We start from the raw sequence: 23,742 nt of genomic DNA, 5'->3' as shown, positions 1-23,742 counted from the left end.
ACACCCAATATTGTCAGAGAAATGAATGGATATGAGAATGGATATTTGCATAATCCTGCTCACAGATATACGGGGCAATTAACCTCCTTGTCAGTGGAGGTTAAAAAAAAAGGTCAAAGGTTGTTAGTTACGAGGATGCTTGGATGGTTAATCATTCTGCGTTCCATCCACCTATACATGGATGATGGGCTGTTTTTTTTAGAGCGATGCTGACACCACATGAGCAGTTCAAACTGATGAGCTTCTTCAGAAATACAAATTGCAACGGAGGCTCCGATATGGTAGACAATCACTTCCCTTTATTAACTGATTCATGAAAACACAATAAACCTCGGGAGCATTCAGTGCTTTGTGAAGAATTTGTACAGCGGTCATCCACTTGTGAGTCGGGCCACGCTATTTAGCTGCAGAGCAGATTGTGAGAGAACATGCTGATTATCAATCAGTGTTTAGAATAAAGGAGTACACACAAGGCCATTGCTCAGAAACGCTCCCTTCTTCCATCACCAATCATATACCTTTCTGATGATCCTCCACCATGTCATGGATGATCTCCTCCAGCACCGGAGCCACATGATCTAGCTGTTTGGGTGACAGGCGGACCGCAATCTCCACCGTTTTATCCTAACGGACACACACACACGCACACACGAACAAACACAAATGTTCAAACCAGAAATAATGACTTGCAAATGCAATAACCGTGATGTGATGTGTGTGTGTGTGTGTGTGTGTGTGTGTGTGTGTGTGTGTGTGTGTGTGTGTGTGTGTGTGTGTGTGTGTGTGTGTGCGCCCACCACATCTCCACCATGATCCACCGGAGGAAGTTGCTGGACAGTCACCTCTTCAAACTGACCGTCCTCTGATCGAGGCTCCATGTCCTTTCTGCCCTCTCGCTCCTTCAACACAGCCACACACACATGCACACACACATGCACGCACGCACACACACACACACACACACACACACACACATGCACGCTATCAGTCAACAACTCTGTTCATGAATAACAGACATGGTTACACTGATTTGGTGCTGCAGGCAATATTGGGACAACAAAACAAAAGAGAGTGAATTCGTTCCTTCTACCTTCCTGTTCAGTTACTATTACATAACCGTCTACTCATTGGTTTATAAAAGGCCAGGAAACACTGACAAACTACTCCCACAATGTTCACAACATTAACTTGGTGGTGATTCACTAGAGCAGAACTGCCTAAAAGTGTGGCCCAGGGGCCCAATTTGGGCTACCTGGAGACGTGATTTGGCCCGCCAGATTAAAAAAAATAAATAATTGAATTATAATAACACTAATCATAATAATAACTGATAACACAGGTATATAAATACATTGAGAGTTATTTAAAACTCTGTTTATGTTTTTTTTTTCCTTTTGTGTTGTCTTCAATGATATAACCTTTTTTCCTTATTCAATAGAGTTTGATGTTACGACGTTAAAAAGAAAATGAAGAGGTCGAGACGGTGGTACGCAGACAAAAGGCATCTTGAGAGCTGGATTTTTGCCCACAGACCACCGTTCGCTTGAGTTTGGCCCTCCAAAGGAAAAAGGCTTCGCGCCTCTGCATTAGAGCGACAGGACAAACCCCTGATGAAAATGTCAGTCCAACAATTATTGCTCAGCTTTCCCCCTCCTTCTGCGCGCTTCCAATCAAATGGCTTACCTTCATCAGCATCATCTCCTTGGGGCTGAAGAAGGTGATGTGTCCTTGTGTCCTCTCAGCCAGCAGCGCCACCAGGCACACCAGCACCACACAAGCCGCCACTGCTCCACGCATGCTCATTCTGCTCCGTTGTGGCCACATTCACACATACTGTACATTAGCTTACATACAGTGTGGAAGGTTCCCACATGGACAGGGGTGAGTGGCACTGAGGCCAGCACTTAAACTTAGGAAGTGTTAAGGTGTTGTTGTTGTTGTTGTTTTTTTGTAGAGAGACAGCTCTTAAAATAGGTCAACCTTCAATATTTGACATGAGGTGCGGCCAGCATGTTTGCCCTAAAGCAATAACTTTAAAAGGAGCAATAAGAAAGACTCCCATGTTATTATGCAAGAGAGGTTGACAAAAAGATAGTAGATAGGGAGGGAGAGAGAGAGAGGAGGGGGTGCTTTGAAGTAATAACAAACTACTCTAAGTGAGATAAGCAACTGGAGTCAATCAGCCATACTTGGAACAGCAAGACAGCTCTAACAATAAAGAATGGAGGGAGGATGTGAAAGAGGAAAGCGAAAGACAGGAGTAATGAGGAGCGGGAGAGGAGGAAGACGTACTTTACTCACGTGCTGCGTCTGCTTTGGTCGGTTGATTAAGGAAGTGTTGTGCTTCTTTAAGATGAGCAGAGCTGCACCGGTCTGAGAGGCAGCTTGTCCCACTCAGCTTTTATATCAAGCCCTCTCCCGATCCCCAAGCTCTTTACTGTCCTCCCTCACATCCGCTCCTCAACAGGCTTCTTCAAGCGCTTCCATCTAGGCTCCTGGAAACACACACACTTCTCAGGAATCTCACTTTTTTATGAGGACAGGGAGCTCATCCTGCTGAGAGGGAGACTGACTAAATGACACATTGGTGCATGACTATAAAGCTATATTTCCATTAAATATGTTTGATAGTCTCATTTGTTGTATTCATGATGTGTAACCTTTACATTTTTACAAGTCAACAACACAGTAAGCTGTCTAGAGCTAGAACAGATCATTCAAACCCTAAAGGTTCGCGGAAAGAAAGTATAAAAGTCAACAAAGTAAACAACATGTTTCAAAAATAATTCAGCAGCCTTCAAATACGCACATTTGTGTGTCTTTGTGTCTCCATCCAAAGAGGTCAGCCATAAATTATCTACTTTAGAGTCATATGCAACAAAATGTGACATTTATGACCTGCCAGTAATGTATTCTTGCTCACAAACACACCTGCATGCATCTGCTCCTTAGAAACCTTGTGACTCCGGGGAACTTTAATGATGCTTTTGTTTCTAAAGATGATTGTTTTCCTAAATGCTGATGAAATTTTAAGGTTTGTACGGTCATCAGAATACTTTTCACAAGTGGACTATTAAACATATTGCCTGGGTTGTACCAGCGATTCAAGTACATAAGTGCAGTGTTTTTTCTCTTCTGTGGTATTTAGTGAACCACCAGCTCGCCTGACTAATTGACGCTGCATTTTTCTATGACCTCATTTGGGGCTTTTCATGTTCAGGTCATATCTGTCTCTCTAGAAAAGGTGTTTTGCCATGTCTGTAAATACTGCGCCGATTGCAAGATATCAGTGGAGTACTTCCAACAGCACTTCTACCACGTGAGTCGCGAAAGTACAAATACAACAAGAAAATGTTTTCTATAGTCAGGTGGATTTGTCTTGTGCTGACCACCGATTTTTGTTAAATTACACTGGACTGATGATTTACATTTGGTTTGTCAAGTTGAACTAAATTACAGAAAAATAACTTATAGCTCATTTTGTAGATAATGGCATGAAAGATATAATTTTCTTCTGAAAAATGGTATATAAACAGGGTAGCACTGTGGTGCAGTGGTTAGCGCTGTCGTCTCACAGCAACAAGGTTCCGGGTTCGAGTCCCGGGATCTTTCTGTGTGGAGTCTGCATGTTCTCCCTGTTCCTGTGTGGGTTCTCTCTGGTACTCCAGCTTCCTCCCACAGTCCAAAGACATCAAGAGAGGACGAGGCTGACTGATACTCTAAATTGACTGTAGGTGTGACTGTGAGTGTGAATGGTGGTCTGTCTATATGTTTTGGCGCTGAGATGGACTGGCGTGAAAACCGCATTTTGCCTTAAAGTTGTTGGGATAGGCTCCAGCCCCCTGTGATCCTTAACAGGATAAGCACGAGAAAATGGATGGATGGATGGTATATAAACAAATGTAATGTGCTGAAAGGAAGAGGTCGACAAACTGGAAGGACTAATTTTAAAACGCCGTTGAATATATAGAACACGTCCTTCTGTGTAATCTATATGATGACGTCATATCGCCATGAAAAAATCTGTGCGCGGCGTTGGCTCCTGTTGGAGGACCTCGTCTAGTCTTCATAACACCTCACAAGCACACAAAGTGAAAACTGCCCTCAAATGCTGTCCACACAGTATCCACTAGATAGCGTACCCAGATGCGTGTGCCTCTTTTATAAATCTCGCGATAGGTTCGTGGGTGGGTGGTATCGCGGTATTTGGCTTGCGGCAGTTCGGCGGAGGGTTATTTCCACTCGTCCTGTCTTTCCACCGAAGTGAAGCAAGGAGCAGACACGCTCGGCGTGTCTGTGCAGAGATTCACAAATCATGGTAAGACATGAGGTGCAGGTGTGGGAGCAGATTAATTGGGACAGTCGATATACGCTTAATTTAGATTGACGATGCTAAATATGTAGTAAAAGCATTTTTAAGTTTGTATTTCCTATTTAGTTCAAGGCCCTGCATGAGTCGGGCAGTTAGCCGCCCGTGTGGCTAACACTTGCCGGAGTTTGCGCATTTAAGTCAAACTCGTTCATTTCTTTCTTTTAATGGGAGCTGTGCACCTTTTTGTATATCATTGTTGCGAAACATCCGCATTTTATTTTGCGTTAATGGCTGTTCTTCAGTTTGCAGTACTATTACTGGCTAAGTTAGCATATGTTAGCTTCACGTCCTCACGGGCCCACGTCAACACGTGGGTACATCATGACCACGTGTTTTGGACGTTTACGTGATGGCGGTGGTAACTTTTTTTCTTCTTAATGATAACCGCTAATAACAAGTTGTACTAGGCATGTCTGATTTAAACGCAATTTGTCGTCACCCATGATTTGCAAAACTCCAGACTTAGACGTTGCCGGTTGTTACCAGAACTGTTAGCATTCAAATACTTATATTTTTACATAGTTTTTTGTAAAATAATTTTTCAATATTAATGTGACCGGATGTCTTACATCAATGTAATGGGCTCGTTTTCGGTAGGTGCTGTTGCACGTGTTGTTCGAGCACGCGTCCGGATACGCGCTGTTCGCCATCAAAGAGGTGGAGGAGATCGGCATGCTGCTTCCTCAGGTGGGCCTCCTCTTCTTTGTGCTCTCTGCTCGAGTATCTTCGTGGATCCTTAAATTCATATCAGCGTGTACGTGTTCCTCAGGTTGAGGCAAGCGTGCTGAGCATCGGGAAGTTCAACAGCATGGTGAGCCTGGCTGCCTTCTTCCCCTTCAAGTCTGCCCAGGCTGCCCTGGAGAACATCAACGCCATCTCCGAAGGCAAGTAGTTTTCCTACTGAAGCATCCATAAACCCCCCTCAGGTGTAATGATGTTCCATAATCTGTCAATCCACTTAGTCACTGTGCTGACAACCTTAATATCAAACCTGAACATCTGAGGATACGTTGTTTTGATTTGTTGACAGAGAAACTGAAAAAAAATGTACAAATGGTGGTTATGCTTTTTTGCAAAGAACTATCTAAAGACTGAAGTCCTCCCTGTTGGGGGTTTGGAGATGGCCACATGACCAGACTGCTGTCCTGGAAATGCCATGTGGCGACATCTAGTGGGCATCCTTATTAATGCAGTTGAGTGGAGAGTTGTATCTAGACTGAAATTCGCTGGGTCTCAAATATGTCTGGCAGATTTAAAGCTGGGATCTCTTTTGTTTTGTATTTGTTTGTTGTTGTTTTTTTGGTTTTTGTTACCAACTGAATGTCAAAGGTCCAAATTCAACAACCATCTTTGCTGCAGGAGATACTTTTCAGTCAAATGTTGGCAGAAAGCTGAGTTGTCTCCTCAACTTGCAGGTGTGGTTCATGCCGACCTGAAGTTGTTCCTTGAGACAAACCTTCCTCTCTCTACCAAGAAGAAAGCTGTTTTGGGGGTTTCAGATGCCAAAATTGGAGCTGCGTTGCAAGAAGAATTCAACATTTCCATCCAGACGGGGGGCGTGGTGGCAGAGATCACCAGAGGTATGGAAACGATTTCTCCAGAAGACGTCTGAGGGACACTGTTGTGATGTGCTCTTGTGATCCTGAAACCCATGAAGGTTCATACTGAAAATCTGAACAGCAGCTGCTCACCTGCTGCTTTACCACTGCTCTGCTCTGACATCACCCAACCCTTTCCATTTCCTTTTCTTCCTTCCCCCCTCCAGGTGTACGTCTGCACTTTCACTCGCTGGTGAAGGGTCTGACGGCCCAGGCAGCCTCCAAGGCACAGCTGGGTCTGGGTCACAGTTACTCAAGAGCCAAAGTCAAGTTTAACGTCAACAGGGCCGACAACATGATCATCCAGTCAATCGCTCTGCTGGATCAGCTCGACAAAGACATCAATACTTTCTCCATGCGTGTCCGGTAGGATCCCTTTACTGGAATTATTCATGGATTTGTCATTGGTTTGTGCCACTTTACGACTGCAAAGTTATTGGGGCTGCATGTGTGTTGCTGTGCTCTTGACACCTCATTAAGGTTTGAAGTGTCCTCCTCATGCTTACCACAGATGGTGAACCATAGAGAGCTGTCTGTATAGAAAGGGGAGGTACATAAACCTCTCCCAACACACACCCCCCACCAGCTGTTGTCTGGTTAGGCCATAGTGTTGGGTGAGACAGCCACTAAATTCACTCACCAAGCATGTAGTGGATTTGGTTTTGCTTTTTTGCTACCCTGTTCCCCGATGGTGCTCCGTTGCATCTTAAGTGTTGTCTTGGGCTGCCTAAGCTCCAGAAAAAAGTCCAATGTGTATCTCAGCATGTGGTATTTAACCTTTGGGTGATGTCCGAGTGGGCTCATTTGTTTGTGGTCCAAGGGGGCGCAGTCGTGTCATTTTACAGGAATATTAACCGCATGATGTGCATGCTCATAGTGTACGAAATCATGAGGTCCATCGATATATTGGTGGTCAAATACATGAGCTTTTCACTGATATATCATCTCTGCCTATGTTTTCAGATAAGAGCCGTTATACTTTTTTTTTTTACAGCACAAAGAACCCCCGAAACTAAACAAAAAGAACCATCGCTATGGTGACTCTCGAACGGTGTAATATGGTGGTCCAGCAGAGAGCGCTCCAGTGCCTCCACCTTAGTTATTTTACTAATTTATTTCGGCCTTTGTTGAAATGGTGATGTATGACAGTGTTCAGTATTTAAGTAATCTAGCCTTTCACCTGTACATGGCCATATCAGTACAGAATTGGTGCACAATGAGTATAGACAGGGTCTCTTTTTAGTCCAGCAAAAAAATGCACTGCCCCATTATGTCTTTGTCTTTCTTTTCCGCACTCAAATACCCGTATTAGACTCAAAATCCTGTCCCAGTCAGGCCATATAATAACGACTCATGATATAAAGTGGAGAGTTGAACTGAAGAACTACTGCAGCCCCTTTTCTCTCTTCTCTGCCATGTTGGGAGTGAGAACTGAACCGATCTTGCTTCTCATCTCTCCTCAGTGAATGGTACGGGTACCACTTTCCAGAGCTGATCAAGATCGTGTCGGAAAACTCCATGTACTGCCGCCTGGCTCAGCTCATCGGTAACAGGAAGGAGCTGTCAGAGGAGAGCCTGGGGGGCCTGGAGGAGGTGGTGATGGACAACGCCAAGGCTCAGGCTATCCTTGAGGCCTCGCGCTCCTCCATGGGTCAGCATCTGAACTAATGCTGTGTAGAATGCTCTTGGAGAGACCATGGAGTTTGTAGATTCAAAATTGAGCTGTTTCAAATGACATGGTGCCCCTTTTTTGCCCACCCTGGACTGATGATTGTCCTTGGTGCCTAACACAGGGGGGTAAAGTAACACTCTCATAAACCTGTAGTGAAGGCACACCCCCTCGCTGCGGATCCTGTCGGGAGAAACAACCCTATGTTTTAAGGAGATGGCGCGTCTCTTTAGGACACAGAACTGTTAAAAGCCTGACACCATGTTTGTCTTCCACAGGTATGGACATCTCTCCCATCGACCTGATCAACATAGAGCGCTTCTCCAACCGTGTGGTGTCACTGGCAGCCTACCGGCTGGAGCTTCAGGAGTATCTGCGCTCCAAGATGAGTCAAGTTGCTCCAAACCTGGCCGCTTTAATCGGAGAAGTGGTGAGAACTTCAATCTCATTTTCATGTCTTTTGCTGGACCAATGATGTTTACCAAAATCTGTCAATCCCCTGAAGCTGTGTGCTGAGAAACTCACATGGTGCTGATGGTCAAACCTGTGTTGTAAGAACTCTTAAGATGAGCTGTCCGATGGCATCGGACTCAATGCTATTGCCTCTTCCTTTAGGTGGGTGCACGTCTGATCTCCCATGCCGGCAGTCTGACCAACCTGGCCAAGTACCCAGCCTCCACCGTCCAAATCCTAGGAGCTGAAAAGGCCCTGTTCAGGTACTGGGGCACCCCTTCCCTGCTGGGGACTGAAGTGGCTGCAGTGATGGCAGGGCTGGGCAGGAGCAGAGCAGGGTGACTGGAGAAGATGCACCTGTCTTCTCTGGTGTGATCCCGCTCTCCCACACACCCCCCAAAGTCTGAGCAGCCACTCGCAGCACTGAGGTAGAGAACTGGAAGTGCTAGCTGGCACTCATAAATATGAAAGAACCCAAGTGTCCTTACCTGTCTTTTTAGTGGGCACCTTGAACATTACAAAACATCAAGGGAATTATGAGTGTTGGATCTAAATTTATGACTGGTGCTTGCTGGAGAGGCGCAAACCTTATCTGGACTCATTGCGTGCGCAGTGTTCCAAAAGCTCAACCTGCTGCAGAGAAGGCTGAGCCCACTGATGTCATTTTAATTGACGTCTTGGCTTTTAATTTCACTTCTGAATCTGTTGTGGTTGCTTTTTCAGAAGTATTTATGTAACCTTAAAAAAAAAAAACAAGCTGGCTACCAATGGCAACTTTTTTCATTGATCTGCTGTGTCCCTGTTGAACCAACTTGCAACAATCAGATAAAGGCAGGAGTGTTGGACCTGATTTCTCAGTTGTGTTCCATGCTGCCTGTTTAGTAAAAGGGCTGTCCCGCAACTTTCCTCCTGAATGTGAAAGCAGCTGCATTCTCTCACAGAGCTCTAAAAACACGCGGCAACACCCCCAAGTATGGACTGATCTTCCACTCAACCTTCATTGGACGAGCTGCTGCCAAGAACAAGGGCCGCATCTCCAGATATTTGGCCAACAAGTGCACCATCGCCTCTCGCATCGACTGTTTCTCAGGTGAGGCCTTTCTAGAAACCGCCGTGTCGGATCATTGTTAGTCTTGCTGTCCATTTGTGTGGCGTGATTTGCAGTGATGCTCATATTTTTCGTCAACAGTATGCATCCCTCGGGTTGATGTTGATAAGCTGTATCCTGAGCAAAGTCGCTGCTGCGACACTTGATCTTACAGAAGGTTTCTGCCGGCTTTGATTGATGTTGTCGTTTGCCGTTAGAAATTCCCACGAGCGTGTTTGGTGACAAACTACGAGAGCAGGTGGAGGAGCGCTTGTCTTTCTACGAGACTGGAGATTTGCCCCGGAAAAATGTGGATGTCATGAAGGAGGCAGTGAAAGAGGTGAGCACCGATTCGAGCCGGAACTTAACAGCCAGTGTATTAGTTACTGTTTTTCTTTGGTTTTTTGTAACGCTCCTACGATGCATTAAAAGCTGTGAATGATGAGACGTTTCTCCCCTGAGTTCACTGAGGGCAAAACCTGATTTAATGAGCCTGATGCAGCACCTGTCCTCCTCAGAACATCCGGATGGTTTCATTGTGAATGTAATGACGCATCCGTCATTTTCCCTTCTTGTCTCAGGCCACTGATGTGACAGCGGAGATCAAGCGCAAACTGGAGAAAAAGGAAAAGAAACGCAAGAAGCGTGAGAAGAAGTTGCAAGAACTCCAAGAAAATGGTGATGCCAACGGTGAAGCCGAGGCAAGTCTGGATTCTGTTTGCTGACAGCGCATGTTTTGATTTGAGGTTTGACCCCAACTTGTGGTCTTGTCTCAGTGTACTACATGCCATATCAGCCTGACCCCGAACCATTGGCTGGTCCCACACAGTGGACTTGATCACTGAAGTGGGTCAGACACCGCTGACGCTTGCATTAAACCTGAAGTACAGCTGATTGCTTGACAGGCATTTAGAAGTTTAGATAATGACTAGCAAGTGGCGTTTTTGTCTGCTCGTGGTGCAACGTTGAAAAGAACAATTCTGCCTATTTATCAGTATGGACTGCATTGACGTCCATGTTTGAAGAGGATCTATAGTCTGAGTCTGCAGTCACCATGGCCATAGTAATCAATCGGAGCAAATAGACTGACATGTCTCAGTTGCAGGATTGTGAGAAAAAAGGTGGAACTCAAACGGCAAAATTGGTTGTTCATCTGTATGGATTTCTATCACTAGTTTGCATGTATAGATTCATGGCAGTGGTTCATTTTGCTGTCTCAACTCGTAACTCCTAGATGATCCTAGCTGTTAACTCCAACAGGCAGAGCAATATTGCCTGATGACCAGCCCAACTGAATAGTGCCAACCATGGCTGAATCTTGACTTATTAAACTGGCCCCAACCCCAAATGGCTGGTGTGTTACAATTATACTCAAACCACTACCGAAACGTTTGATTATTGTATTGCAGTATTTCGTGGTGCCCTGTATTATGAGGCCTATCATTATTACCAGACTCCTACCAGTACACAGCCTTACGAAAATGATTTCTGCTATCTTTAAAAAAAACAACCTGCTATATGCTGCTGTAGTGCATGTAGGCTGACTAGGAATGTCCGCATTCAAGCAGATTCCTGAATGTTATGATGCTACAATGTCTGAAAATTCAAAATGGATGTGACCAGTAACTCCTCCATCTTATTGAAGGTGGAGAACGGAGACACACCCGTGGTGAAAAAGAAAAAAAAGAAAGCAGCTGAAGAGATGGAGGTCCAGGAGGATGAGACCCCAGCTGCAGAGAACGGAGCAGTGGAAACTCCTGCCAAGAAGAAGAAGAAGAAGCAAAAGGTAGAAGAAGCCGAGGGGCCGACAGAGGAAGCTGCCGCTGTAGCGGAGGACACTGAAACGCCAGCCAAGAAGAAGAAGAAACGAAAGGCTGAGAGCATGGACACAGAGGTGGTGGGCGAGACCCCAGAAGTGCCTGTGTCTGAGAAGAGAAAGAAGAAAAAGAAAAATGTAGACTGAGTAATGTGATCAAAGACTGGCTCATTTTTTCTGTACAGTTTTTGTTTTTTTTCTCATTTTATTCTAGTTTGTAAGCAGCTTTATGTTGTGCAGTCTGTACTTGGAAGCAGGTCAAACAAAAAGCTTGTAACTGTGCCTTTTATTCCGAAAAAAAATTCTTGTACGTATGTAAATAAATGTCTTACACTTTTTTTGTAGTTTAGTGAAGCACTTAGTCTTTTTTTTTTTTTTTACTGGAGTTCAAAGGTCTAATACTTAGTGCACATCACTCAAACAGTGACGTTAGTGGTGTTTTTATTTGGTATAGATTGGGAGTCACCTTCTCATTACTGAGATGTTTATAAAAAAAATTAGGTCAGAATATCCAGTTGAAACTTGCAAACTTGGCCAGTGCATTTCTGGGAATTGAGATGCCAAATTAGAACGAGTCAAATAGAAATCACCGGTCAATTTTAAAACGATATTTTCAACATGACTGATTTCAAATCACTAATGATAGAAGCAACTGAAGAAACTAATTGGAAGCAAAGGAAGCAGCAGTTATTTTTCAAACCAAATATCGGATAACTTTTAGTCAGTGTTCAAAACGTTATTGGCCTTACCCTAAAGTTTTAAGTCAACATGAGGGTCAAGCAAACGTCAACGATGGTCCATAAGTAGGAAGCTGCTCTGAGGTTAGGAGCCAGCGTTCAGAGGTTCATTTACTGTCCTGTTACTAAGCAAGGCTGGCTGTGGAGTGGCAGGACTGTCAGGAGCAGCAGGCAGTCACCAATGTGGTAAATGATTTAGTTTAGCCTGCCAATGGCACCGATCAGACTAAGCATGTTGAAAGCTCTAAAAAAAAACTGATCATAAACACACTGCAAGACCCACGCAAACTGTTCATAACTTTTAATTTGGACAATAAGGACTAAACCAATGTTAAAATGACATCAAGGCCTGGCTGGCAACACCAGCCCACTAGTAAGAGTTGAGGAATGAGAGACAGACAGAGGGAAACTGGGCAAAAAGAAAAACTCAAGCTATCAACTCAAGTTACCCTCAATAGAAGGATTCACAGATGCGGGAGACCAGAATTACAAAAACAGTCCTTCTAAAATAAAAAAGGCCTTTGCCATGAAAATGATGTGTAGAATTTATGTACATCATTCTCAGTTCATGTATGCATACAAAAGAAATCCACATCACAAGATGCTTGTGTTCAAGTATATTCACCAACTTCATCTCCATGGATTAGCATTCTCATCTTTCCACATTTTTTTTTAAATAAAATGCCCTTCAAAATAAAAACAAAATGCAGAAAAGCACATTTCATATCCTACCAATACATATATACTGTATAAATACATACATAAATATATTTTACATACAACAGCCATAAATTTGAAAAGGGGATATACAGAGCAAAGGGGAGGGGTGGTAGTGTGTGTTTAGCTTGTGTTATAAAATGGTTTGTCCCTCCATAGCTTTGCCAGTCAGATGCACGAGCGTGATGCTGTGTGTTGGTGTTGGTCCATGTCAGCACACACGCGTTGTAGTTGTAGCCTCCTCAGTTGGCCCAGTAGGGGGAGCTGGCGTAGCTCGACTTGTTGACTTGGCTCTTCTGCTGCAGGCTGCTTGACTGTCCGCGCTGATTGGGACCACCCTGAACACAGAGGGACAGCCAACTGATCAACATCAAATTAACTGCTGAAGAATTAATCAGACAATGTTGAGACTGACAGATATAAACTAAAATCCTTGCGTCTCTCTGATGATTAAAACCTATGACTTCATCGGTCTGTCTTCCAGTGTTACCTGTCCGTCCTGAGCGAGATGGTGGTGCAGCAGCTGTGAGTGTGGTTGCTGGTGAGGCAGGATGTGGAGGAAGGGGGCCGGTGCATAACCTCCAGGAGCTGCTCCAGGGTTCAGAGGCCCTGGACCCCCCAGCGCAGATGGCAGACTGAAGGGAGGGGGGGTCCCAGTGTGGAAACCCTGCTTATCAAAAGACTATAAGAAAGTGGAGGCAAAGCACATTGGACTCATTAGTTTCAGCAAGACCACCGGATGGCTGGGTGGGTGGGCGGAGGTGTCTGAGGCTCACCTGGGTTTTATTGTAAACACTTCCACTGATGTCTGGCACACCCGAGTTGCTGGATGTCACTGAGACGCCTGGAAGAAAGAGAAACATTTTTAAAAGATGATCAAACAGTAATGACGCAGTGAATCGATTGTTGCGCGTACCCTTCCCCGGCCCTGTAGCAGCAGATTTGGCTTGTGCCTGAGAGGAGGAGTTGTAGCCTTTACTGTAGTCCACTCCTGCCGGGCCAGCAGTCAGCTCCTCATACCCTGGACAGGATGGCAACTTTGGAATTTAAACAATACAAACTTTTTCCTATGCAATAAAATCCTTCCCGTCTGCAGTTAACATTACCAGGGTGGCTGTGGATTCCACTGACCTGAGCTGAAGGTGTGCTGGCTGTAACCGCTGGGCTGCTGCTGCGTCTGCTGCTGGAAGGGACTAGCTGATGGGTTGCCCAGGCCGAGGCCCATGCTGTGCTGCTTGGCTGAGGCTGGTCCTGGGCCCCCGGGGGGAACAAACATAGTGGGGCCATACTGGAATGCAGCAGCACTGGGTACAGCACCATGCACTCCAGCGTAGTAAGGCAGGCCTGTGTAGCTGTAGCCTGGAGGCAGAAAGGCCTGCTGACTGTTGTGGTGCTGGGGCTGGCCCTGGGGCTGAGGCTGGGCCTGCGGAGGCTGAGGCTGGGCCTGGTTCTGACCTTGGCTCTGGCCCTGTGGGGGTTGCTGGGCCGCCAGGCTTGTGGGCGGAGCCGGAGAGGTGGAGTCATTCCTGCCAAACTTTGTGACTTCACCTGGAAAAAGGGCATGTTAAGTGAGACCAGAAGCTGGAGGATTTGAGTTACAACCAGTCGGCAGGTGGAGTTTTACCTGAGTAGGGGTTGTTGGCGAGGCTCCCGTCTCTGCCAGAGAGAGTCGCTGTGGGGCCGGGGAATGTGATTCCATAGTAGTCCTGCAAAGAGGGCTGAAGGGACAAAAAACATCAGGAAAAGTTTCCTAACAAGCCCCTCATAAATACTTCAAGACTGGGGTTTTCTGAGTCAAGAGCTGTGTGGTGTTGGTCTCACCATTGGCAGTCTGGACTGGAGCATATGGAGGTCCTCGTAGCCATAGATCTGCTGTGAAACCGCAAGTAAACGTGAGGTGAGTTACACAAACAACACAAACAGACATTACATCTCGTAAAAAGAAGACTATCTTCATCCTTTCTTGTACAAAAGGTGATCGTGAATGTCAGAGTAGTTGTAGATTAATGTTGATTACCAACACTACTACGTCTGAACTGAAGTGCCGGGAAACGCCAAACTACATTACTGTGCTAACTCCTGACAGACTACTTACTGGGTATGCTGGTAGCAGCCCTCCTGGTCCCATGATATACTGGTTGGGCAGTAGAGGAGGCACTCCTTGGGACAGGTTAGGAGGAGCTTTACCTGCCAACACAATAACAACCAACATTTACACAAATGCTTTATCTACAGGTGACAGTCAACAGCCATTCAACATTCCTTCTAGAGGGAGTGTCAGTGGAAACCCATCGAACATGAACCCTCTCAGTCTGAATTGTGTGTACCAGTTGAGGAGGAGAGGAGGGGTGTGGTCCGAGGAGCAGAGAGGTTGGACGTGGCAGTAGCTCCATTGGAGCCAAGTCCCAGCACTGTGCTGGTGACGGCCGTGGCAGCAGAGTGAAGTCCGCTGGTGCCAGCGATACCGCCAACTGTGCTGCTCATGTTGTTGGCCATGTTGGACATGCTGGCCAGGTGGCTGATGCTGCTACTGTTGCTGCTGTTGTGGGTTGAGTGGAGTGCTGAGGCTGAGGGCTGTGATGACGTGTAGGAGCCAGACGAGGGAGCCAGAGAGCTCACGCTGCCGTTATCAACACTGGTGTACTGAGGAAGGATGGACAGTGAGGGGAGATGCGTTTCACGCATTTGTTAACCATTAAGATAGAAACCTATCACTTAGAATGGACGAATGTCAGTAGCCCATGAAAAAGTGTATGCCAATGTTTTAGAAGTTGATTTTCTACCAGGCTGAAAATAAGCAAACAGAGTGTATCTGACATCATGCTGGTAGCAGCTTGAATATACTTACAGTGAGAGAGCTGGAGCCCAAAGCTGAGGAATGACTGCTGGCATGGCTGCAGAAGAAAGACATGCTACATGCTCAAAAAGTAGTTTGTGTATAAGATGAAAACCAGAAGTTACATGCACCCACCAGAGACTTGACAACCAGTAAGGTGCTATGATCTATATCTTAATCTTATACAATTGTATTTTTCAGAGTGACAGACCTCAAAAAACAAATGTTTTCACAGACAACTTGATGGGTGGTTAAAAATGTTGAATTTCTTGACGATTTATTCAATGTTCTCGATCAGGAAGCAGAAGCCAGACCACAAATTCAACATTTCAGCTTGCAAGCTTTTGTCAAGTGATAAAATGTGTTAACGCACCTGCTTCTTTCTAACAAGATCACAAAGGATGATTAATTTTTTACAAGTAAGAGCTACTTCCTGGTCTGTTGTGTCATGTCCCACCTGTTGAGTGAGTTGAGCTGGCTGGCTGAGGGCATGTCCTGTGCCAGGCTGGATAGCGTGGCAGAGTTCTGTGCAGGCAGGCTGGAGGATAAGTGAGAGGAGGGGGCTGGAGCACCGTTGGTGTTGATGTTCAGAGACGGTGAATCAGGCTTTGGTGTGGAGGATGCTGATGAAGCTGAGAGGAGTGGAACACAAGTCTTTACACATGTGTACCATAATAAATAGAGGTGTTACCAATAACAGAACAAATCAATCTGAAGCCAGCAACTTACTATCTAAAGCAGCAGAGGTCAGTATTCCATTTAGACCGTTCTGGTGATAAGAAAGCAAATATGAGTGATCACAACTGATAACATGTGAAGACAAAAGCTTCAGCTGTACGAAACACACACATTATGAACAAGACAAACCTTTCATTCAGCATAGATGTGAATAACTGACTCAAAAAAGAAATCTAAATCTAAATTGTAACAACAACCTGACTTCTCATGACATGCAGCTTGGAGCAAATTGTCACAAGATGTGAACAAGTAGTTGGCTAATTTTCAGTGTCATGCAGAAATGGGATTTAGCTCAGGGCATTTTTAAATTGATACGTTTTTGCATCAACACAAAGTAAAAAAGGAGCCTACATGAACTACTCACCATGACTGGCCCCGAGGAGTCTTTGCTCTGGGAGAAGGCCAGCCGTGTGTGAGGGGGCATGGTTGCTTCGTAACTTCCACCTACTGTGGAGAAGTGAGAGGAGGGTACAGAGGAAGAGGTGGCGGATGTGGTCAGAGAGGACGAGGGGGGGTTGGTGGAGCTGGCAGTCCCTAATGACGAGGGGGTGAGACTGGGAAGCGCCACTGAGGAAGAGTGATATACTGGCTCAGATGAAGAGAGGGGCAGGGGGAGGGCGACAGAGAGAGGGCTGCCCAGTGACTCGCTAAGAAAGAACAAAAGAGTGAAGTATAAGTATATTTAAGCACAAATGAAGGTAATATATTTTATTTAGACTGTTGGAATACAAGTCCCCTAGTGTCTATGGAGATGTAGCTACTCAGCAGGTAAGGTACCTGAGTGGTTTGGAGTACAGGCTTGTCTGGCTCTGTGTCCCTGCTCCGGGTGCAGATGGTGCTGGGGCCGAGGCCGCGGCCGCCGTGGGCTCCCTGGACGCTGCACTGACACATTTGTCCACAACACCAAACTCTGGTAATGCAGACTCCGAGCCAAAATCTAGCGCTCCAAATTGAAGGTTTAGACCAGGGACGTCAGCTGAGCCTGGCATCTCTACCGCAGTGGAGGGGATCTGTCGCAAGAGAGAGAACTTTTTGATGTCAAAGTGCAATAAAGTTACAGTCATATAAAGAATAGTTTACGAAAAACTTTGCCTTGAACATAAGGATGAATGTCAGTGGTTTCAGACAATTTCCTACCTTTGAAGTTGGAGGTATTCTTCGTTTCTGGCCTTTAAGATGTGCCCGCTGCTGCTGTGGCGTACCGCCGCCCTGAGGGTCCAGCCCTGCACCAGGGGCAGGAGGTTTAGCACCAGCAGCCATCGCAGTGCCTGACTGTGCTGGCGTGCTCACATGCTGGGGAGCAGGCGAGGCAGAAGAAGGGGGTGCTTGTTGTTGTGATGGAGGACTGGGCTGACGTGGCAGAGGCAAGGAGGGGCTGGTGTGCCTCTGAACCAGCTGGCTCAGCACAAGAGAAGGCTCAGGCTGAAGGCCAAACTCACCTGGAGAGACACACGACAGGATTTCAAAAGCTGTAAACACACAAACGGGATTATAACCAGATTTTTCCTTACTGCACAGTGACTGGTTTAACTTACGGCTGAACTGGGAGGGCAGTGTGGTGGTGGTGGCTTCGGAAGCCTTCATGTCCCAGCTAGAGGAAGAGGGCAGCGGGGCAGGTGCTCCCAGGCCTGGCAATCGGCCAATGGAGGTGTTGCTTCCTTGGGTGCTGGCAGGAGGAGCAGCTTGGGATGAGGGCAGCGGACCCAAGCCAGGACCCTTCAGTTGTTCCAGTATCTGAGCTCCAGCACTGGGTGGAGTCCTCTTAGCTTGGCCCAGGTCTCCAAAACCAGCTCCCAGAACGGACGACTGGCAGAGGAGGAGTAACCATCAGTCTTGGACTCAGATCTGTTATGTGTGAAAGATAAAGGAACATAGCATTTGTGTTTTACCAGAGCAGCATGTGCGTAGCTTGTGCCGCCGGTCGTATTGCGGCTAGGTGGTGGCTGCTGCTGTTGCTGTGGCGGCAGCTGGTGATGGTGTGAGTTTGTGAAGACCAGACTCTGAGAGGAGGAGGGGGAAGGTGCTTCTCTTCCTCCAACCACAGGCTTCTGCAGCAGAGAGGCAAGGTCCAGACTAAGAAACAAAAGGTAGAAAAGTTAACGGGAAAACAATTTAAAAAGGTATCAGTCATGTAGTACCAATATTCTTTATAGCCAATAAAAATTTAGTTCATACATTTATATCTATGAAAACATTCTGGCAAAAAATTTGAAACTACTTCATACTCACTGACAAATGAATTGTCCTGTATGTGGGTTACCTACCTTTGCCCAGGTGTGATGTGGTTCTCAGCAGCAGGTGCACATGAGGAGGTGAAAACTTTTGTCTCAGAGAGCTGCAGGACCACAAGGGACAACGCAGTTTTTAGTGCAGACCAAAACCTTTTCCTGTGACATTCAGAATTCTCTATAGTCTTTGTGTCAACTCACACTAACATCCTCATTCCAGTCCTCAGCTGCCCAGTCTTCCAAGGTATTCCTCCAGGCAACTAGACGGTAACAAATAATGAGTCAGACAATAACAAGGCAGAGTAATTGGGTAAACATGACTGGGGATGTGCATCCAATATGGGCTGCGCAGAATTTTGCTGCGCTGGCAGGCAAACCAAGCTGCTATCACAAGGTCAAGACTCTGCTCCCCACAGCTCACCTGTCCCATCTGTATTGTTGTTGGCCACCGTGTCCCAAGCCTCGGTCTGTGTGGTCCCTGTCCCAGCCTCCGAGGTGTAGTCCGCAGGGTTAAAGGTCCTGAGGAGGGCATTTGCGTTAGAGATGAAGAAGAGAAATATCTAGTCATCATACTGAAGAATAAAAGGAGAGAATAATTAGGTGGTGAGTGGGGGAGAGGTTGTGTCTTGGTGTTGCCGTACCCCATGCCCTGGGCTGAGAACCTGGTTCCCGCTGGTGCTCTACCTCTGCCACGACCTCCAGATCCTGCGTTAAAGTCACACAAAAATCAATAGTATCCAACAATCAGGTGTTGGAACTCAATTGTTTGATGTGCATTTGCTCACCTCTGCCACCTTTTCCCCTCCGACCTCGCTCAGAACCTCTTTCCACTGGCGTCACCTCCACCCCGTTCTCCTCTGTATGCACTGTGTATGTACAAACATAGAATATTAAAAGCTTCATTAGTGATAGAATGATGTGATCAAAAATGTTACTGAAAAGTAAGAGAAAAATGACTCTGAACATGATTAGATTAAGGTATAGGATCCGTCTAGAGTCCATACCATGTCGGCTGCGGCTGGCCCCTTTACCCTTGCGGTTGGCAGCGGCGCGACCCTTGCTAGCCTCCCTCTCTCCTTTCTTCTCCCGGTTCTCCTTGTTCTCCTTGCTTTCTGATGGACCGTCCTTCACAAGTGGCTTCTTTTTTCCCACAGTCTCCCAAGAGGTCTGAACACAAATCAGGAACAGCAGCACAAGGGGGGAAAGAATAAATTAAATATGACACATGGCAATGAAATAAAGGCACAAGCCATGAAGCTCAAGGTTGCTACAAGCCAACATCAAGTCGCTGACAGGGCATGAACTAGAATTTTCTATATATGTACATTTCCATATTACTTTAGTTATATAGTTGGTCTACACCAAGTCTCATCACCACTGCAGCATAATAAAAATACCCCAGTGACAATTAGTTTATGACACTTTGATCATGGAGAGCAGATTGAGCAGAGCCATGCTATTATGGCCATGACAGTAGAGATGTCTTCATAAAGGGGAGGACCAACCATTTGCTATTTTTGGAGTTCCATGAAACAAAAACAACATGTGTTGCTGACTGGCTGTCTGCCCTGTAGCCTCTCTGCACCATCTCTTCTAATACCAATAGGCTAATAAGGATTTGCTCAGAACAAGTCAAATGCCATGTCGGGCTGGTAGGGCAAACAACTCACCCCCCACCCCAGCAAAATACCACCTCGTCCAACAGCTCGATTCAGTTATTCTACAGTGGAAAACTCATCCCACTCAACATGCCGAGCGCTCTGTACCATGTCTGAGGTGCTCTCCAAGAGGAAGTTGATGGCTCTGCTAACATCCTCGTTGCAGTCATGAAGCGCTACCATACATTCGTCCTGGTTCTTGCCGGTCACCTCCATCAGCTGGGGAAAGCAACAAGCACATTACAAACACGTGCAAAGGCGGAGCAACTTGCAACAATACCGTTGCACCACAGCACAGAGCCACTGAGCTTCATTCATCAAATCAAATCTGAAATTTTCTTAGGCTAGATCTTCTATGACTGTTGAGATTTCTGTTTGTCCAGTTACAGATGAGCGTGGCTGATAAACTCAACAGAAATAACGTCATAAACCTTACTCACCTGATTCACTTTGTCCTCGAAGTCAGCATCATTCTTGTCATAGATCATCTGGGCGAGCCTGATTTGCTCAGCAGTAGCCTGTGACCAAGACAACAACAAAAATAACTCAAACTTTGGTTTGAGAGAAGGAAAAAAAAAAATAAGATGGAGATTATTTATAAAACTTGGGAGCTAGATACTTAGCATTTAAAAAAAAAGAAGTTAAAACTACAGCAGTGGAACACTTTACTGAATAACTAAGGTCGAGCAGCCTCCACTTTGAAAAACCCCCACAGTGTTTTGTTGTCCATGTATGCAAGGGTTTACGGTAGAGCGTGTAGGCATTCCAGTAGGTGTAAGAACTGTTCTAGTGAGCACGATAGGATGGTGAAAATGAGTTAAATGTACACCCACTGCAAAGTAAGAGGTAAACAAGCACAGACACCCATAAAATAATACTTGAATTAACTAACAAATCCTTCTACTCTATTGTTGTCCACAATGGTTAATAATAGTGAAAAAAACACAATAGATATAAATAAAAGGAATAGTGAAAAAACTGCAACTAGTGATTACTACCTGCATTAATTATTTTAAGAGAAAAATTGAGACTTTAAAAGAGGCTTTGTCATTTCAATTGTGATAATTACAAGGTAGTGAACAGTTAATGACAAAAAAAAATGCAAACTTTTAATCATCAGAATTGACAGATAATATTTAGGAATGTTGAGTGATATTTTTACTTTTTACTATTTTTTAATAATCAAGTGTGTGTGTGTGTGTGTGTGTTCAAATCCAGACCAAAAATCCTTTTCAGGATGGATGGACAATAGAGCTTTCTTTCCATTCTTAAGTACGCAATGAGATTTTGTCAGTAATCAAGTCACCTGCGTTTCACCTCCTGGGGTTGTGAGATGTACAGGTCCTGCACGCTCTCATTACACCTTTTCATATTTGTGGGGGTGTGGGGGCTCACCTGTATCTGTTTCTGTGGTTGTGATGCAGGAGTGGCAGCAGGCAGCGCTTTTTCTCGAGGGCCCCGGGCCTTGTCGCTGCCCAGCGAGCTCATCATATACAGTATATACAAAACTCTGTATGTACAAAATAGAAAAATCTGCAAAAGAAAGAAGACATATTGAAAAACTCAACCAGCAGTTCCTAAGTCTGAGGATATGTTGACCATGAGTAGCTCCTTAGAGCAACCGCCAACATTGCAAGGCTTGCAAAACTTCCCATTTAGTTCATAGTTTAATCTGGTTTCTTCTACGTATGAATGCAGAATTTGTTTATAGAGATTAGTGGGTTTTAAATCCCAAAATATGTTCCAAAACACATTCTGCAACAGCAAAGCCATTTGCGCTTCACCTTCTATGAGCGCAGTGAAGGTAGTTCATGTTTAATACAAGGAATATGTGTCATGAGAGTAGCCTGAGTGCACAATCATGAGCACCAGCCTTATGGAGGCCATAAGACACACAGTTGGGCTAGTGACGCAACAGCTTTTCCTTTCCTTAAAATCTAGGTCGAGGAGGGAGAACGACCCAGTGTCCACTTACATGGAGTAACCACAGAGAGAGAATGTGTGTGTGTGTGTGTGTGTGTGTGTGTGGGGGGGGGGGGGTGTAGAACAACACTGCACACCTTGACTCTTCATCATCTCTTGTGGCTAGATAGTTAACACAAGCAATGCACGCCACATCACATAAATTGAAACTCACAAATCTGGTTAGTGCTTAATTGTTCCACGTATTTGATGATTCAGTTCTATAAATTGGCAAAATAGAAGAAGTTACATGCAGTCAGTTCTTCTTCAGTACGAAATATGAATCACTTTTAAAAACTGCATCAACGTACACACTGGGCTTTAGTTCACTTAAAAATGCACAAACGCGTACATCATTCAATATTTGATCATGCATAAACGCCACGTAATGCAAACTGTGCAGCACAATTTGACAAGGTTGTCTGCAGCTAGAATGATAACTCCAGATATCCCCACTGACCCATTTGTTTTTATGTCTGAGAACAATGGCAATCCAGTTTACATTACCCGAGTGACGTAGCCAGACGTAGCCCCGCCATTGGCTGCCAGACTGAACAAAGCTAATGCCAAAGGAAATGCTTCAAATGTGACTTCTGTAAAATTGTCTTTGTGGCGACCACTAAGGCTTTTTTAAATAAATATATTTGTATAAAAATCCCTCAGGGGAAACAATTGCAACTTGCATATCACAAATTTTATGTTTGCACACCACACGCATGAATTCCGACGGGTCTGTGCACAATAACAAATCATCCAAAAGATTCATTTTTCCATTTATTGAGGAAATGTCAAGTCAAAATCCAATGAAGTTGCATGTACAGTTCATGTCTCAACACACGTTTACCTCTGTTATCAGATTAAATCCATACATTCAAATTAGCCTTTAGCTCTCCTGTACGTTAGGACGGCAAGCGGAGTGATGTTGAGAGCCAGTGCTAACCAGTCAGTTGCCTACGTAATTCGTAAGGCTGTGTAAGTGATTATTAATGAAATAGATTAAATTCTGGCTATGCCATTCCCGACAAATCACTGACATGTTTTGTGCTGTTGGTAATAGGAACTCCTTTGTCCACGCTAGCATGAACTTCAGCGAGCCACCTCAAACGCTTACGCTGACACTAGCCTCTGAAAGACGATGCCATCGGGTTGAAGCTAATGTTAGCAACCGATGCTACCTAAATCTGGTCCAAGTTAACTAGCTCACTGATGACTTGTACGTATTTATGGAGCTGAGCAGTTATCTAACGACAGCGACTATCACACCATTTTTGCCCTCGACGTCTCAACGAAAGGCTAAGCAGCGAGAATCAAAGCTGTTGTAAATCAAAAGAGAAGGGCCTCGCTCGCACCGGAGCACAATCCCCATCCCGACATTGCTCGCCGGGAAACAAGACAACAGAAAAATTGGCAAAGACACCACTGACGGCTCCGCGTAAGGAAAACAACAAAGCGATACAGCAACTACTTTGGCGAAGAGCGTCTGATAACACGGCCTAGGCTCGCTGAAAAATTGAAAGTGTACTTGAAAAAGACAAGAAATTTGGTGTTTTTATTACCTGCTAACACGCTTCACTCAGCCAGCAGCAGACAAGGTGGTCACGTGATTTACGACACCGCGGTGGATGCTCCTCTCCGGTCACAACACTGGATGTTCAACGCTCACCCTCGCAAACACAAACACACACACACACACACACACACACACACACACACATATCCTAGAACCTACGTTTTCTTGTGTGTTTAATGTATACGTACTTTTAATATGTACACGTTGGCTATAGTCACATTTGTGACAATCTAAATTAGCAGCGGCCCAACTCAATAATATATGCTCCCATGAAAAATAAACATCACATCAATATACATTT

General features: G+C 45.2%; 3 protein-coding genes and 2 non-coding genes across 7 annotated transcripts; 3 read left to right on the top strand and 2 right to left on the bottom strand.

The window, feature by feature from the left end:
* Positions 1–278: 278 nt before the first annotated feature.
* Positions 279–2,445, bottom strand: mlnl (motilin-like). 2 transcript variants are annotated; one of them, XM_086200647.1, is made up of 5 exons: positions 2,293–2,445; positions 1,684–1,804; positions 798–899; positions 519–624; positions 279–404 (listed from the first exon to the last, which is right to left on the bottom strand). In XM_086200647.1, the coding sequence occupies exons 2-5, from the start codon at positions 1,801–1,803 to the stop codon at positions 397–399; spliced, it is 336 nt and encodes a 111-aa protein (XP_086056773.1). In that variant the 5' UTR covers position 1,804; positions 2,293–2,445; the 3' UTR covers positions 279–396. The 2 variants fall into 2 exon arrangements, with proteins under 2 accessions (XP_086056773.1, XP_086056774.1); XM_086200648.1 differs by having other exon boundaries at positions 2,302–2,429.
* Positions 2,446–4,204: 1,759 nt separating this feature from the next.
* Positions 4,205–11,339, top strand: nop56 (NOP56 ribonucleoprotein homolog). The gene is made up of 12 exons (XM_086198757.1): positions 4,205–4,318; positions 4,970–5,059; positions 5,142–5,256; positions 5,788–5,952; positions 6,138–6,336; positions 7,434–7,621; positions 7,918–8,069; positions 8,255–8,355; positions 9,034–9,182; positions 9,398–9,519; positions 9,761–9,880; positions 10,825–11,339. Exons 1-12 carry the CDS (start codon positions 4,316–4,318, stop codon positions 11,140–11,142), a joined length of 1,722 nt encoding a protein of 573 aa, XP_086054883.1. The 5' UTR covers positions 4,205–4,315; the 3' UTR covers positions 11,143–11,339.
* LOC147267726 (small nucleolar RNA SNORA26) lies at positions 7,721–7,840 on the top strand. The gene has a single exon (XR_015112338.1). It is a non-coding gene; the product is annotated as a small nucleolar RNA SNORA26 (small nucleolar RNA).
* LOC147267725 (small nucleolar RNA SNORD57) lies at positions 9,613–9,679 on the top strand. The gene has a single exon (XR_015112337.1). It is a non-coding gene; the product is annotated as a small nucleolar RNA SNORD57 (small nucleolar RNA).
* A 663-nt stretch (positions 11,340–12,002) lies between the features above and the next one.
* ubap2a (ubiquitin associated protein 2a) lies at positions 12,003–23,581 on the bottom strand. 2 transcript variants are annotated; one of them, XM_086198756.1, is made up of 27 exons: positions 23,428–23,580; positions 21,305–21,442; positions 20,350–20,427; positions 20,018–20,128; positions 19,256–19,418; positions 19,037–19,117; positions 18,893–18,956; positions 18,673–18,770; positions 18,453–18,511; positions 18,288–18,358; positions 17,913–18,096; positions 17,559–17,829; positions 17,161–17,462; positions 16,801–17,033; positions 16,388–16,670; positions 16,015–16,054; positions 15,743–15,917; positions 15,298–15,343; positions 14,777–15,092; positions 14,545–14,636; positions 14,271–14,321; positions 14,074–14,167; positions 13,581–13,997; positions 13,366–13,470; positions 13,226–13,293; positions 12,940–13,131; positions 12,004–12,787 (listed from the first exon to the last, which is right to left on the bottom strand). In XM_086198756.1, the coding sequence occupies exons 2-27, from the start codon at positions 21,398–21,400 to the stop codon at positions 12,692–12,694; spliced, it is 3,786 nt and encodes a 1,261-aa protein (XP_086054882.1). In that variant the 5' UTR covers positions 21,401–21,442; positions 23,428–23,580; the 3' UTR covers positions 12,004–12,691. The 2 variants fall into 2 exon arrangements, with proteins under 2 accessions (XP_086054881.1, XP_086054882.1); XM_086198755.1 differs by having other exon boundaries at positions 12,003–12,787; positions 13,226–13,470; positions 23,428–23,581.
* Positions 23,582–23,742: the final 161 nt, after the last annotated feature.

Source organism: Aulostomus chinensis, chromosome 3 (genome assembly GCF_037954235.1).
Source record: "Aulostomus chinensis isolate RoL2024-O1b breed Wild chromosome 3, RoL_Achi_v1.0, whole genome shotgun sequence".
NCBI classification, from domain to species: Eukaryota; Metazoa; Chordata; class Actinopteri; order Syngnathiformes; family Aulostomidae; genus Aulostomus; species Aulostomus chinensis.
Note: the sequence above shows the minus strand (reverse complement) of the source record. Positions and strands in the feature narration are given on the sequence as shown.

Coding starts and splice junctions, on each gene's coding strand:
- mlnl (XM_086200647.1), bottom strand. CDS start 1,803: ATGAGCATGCGTGGAGCAGTGGCGGCTTGTGTGGTGCTGGTGTGCCTG. Junction 900..1,683: donor AGGAGATGATGCTGATGAAG/GTAAGCCATTTG, acceptor GCTGTGTTGAAG/GAGCGAGAGGGCAGAAAGGA. Junction 625..797: donor TGGATCATGGTGGAGATGTG/GTGGGCGCACAC, acceptor TGTGTCCGTTAG/GATAAAACGGTGGAGATTGC.
- nop56 (XM_086198757.1), top strand. Junction 5,257..5,787: donor CATCAACGCCATCTCCGAAG/GCAAGTAGTTTT, acceptor CTCAACTTGCAG/GTGTGGTTCATGCCGACCTG. Junction 9,881..10,824: donor ATGCCAACGGTGAAGCCGAG/GCAAGTCTGGAT, acceptor ATCTTATTGAAG/GTGGAGAACGGAGACACACC.
- ubap2a (XM_086198755.1), bottom strand. CDS start 21,400: ATGATGAGCTCGCTGGGCAGCGACAAGGCCCGGGGCCCTCGAGAAAAA. Junction 18,359..18,452: donor ACTGGAATGAGGATGTTAGT/GTGAGTTGACAC, acceptor GTGGTCCTGCAG/CTCTCTGAGACAAAAGTTTT. Junction 14,637..14,776: donor CCTCCTCTCCTCCTCAACTG/GTACACACAATT, acceptor TTGTGTTGGCAG/GTAAAGCTCCTCCTAACCTG.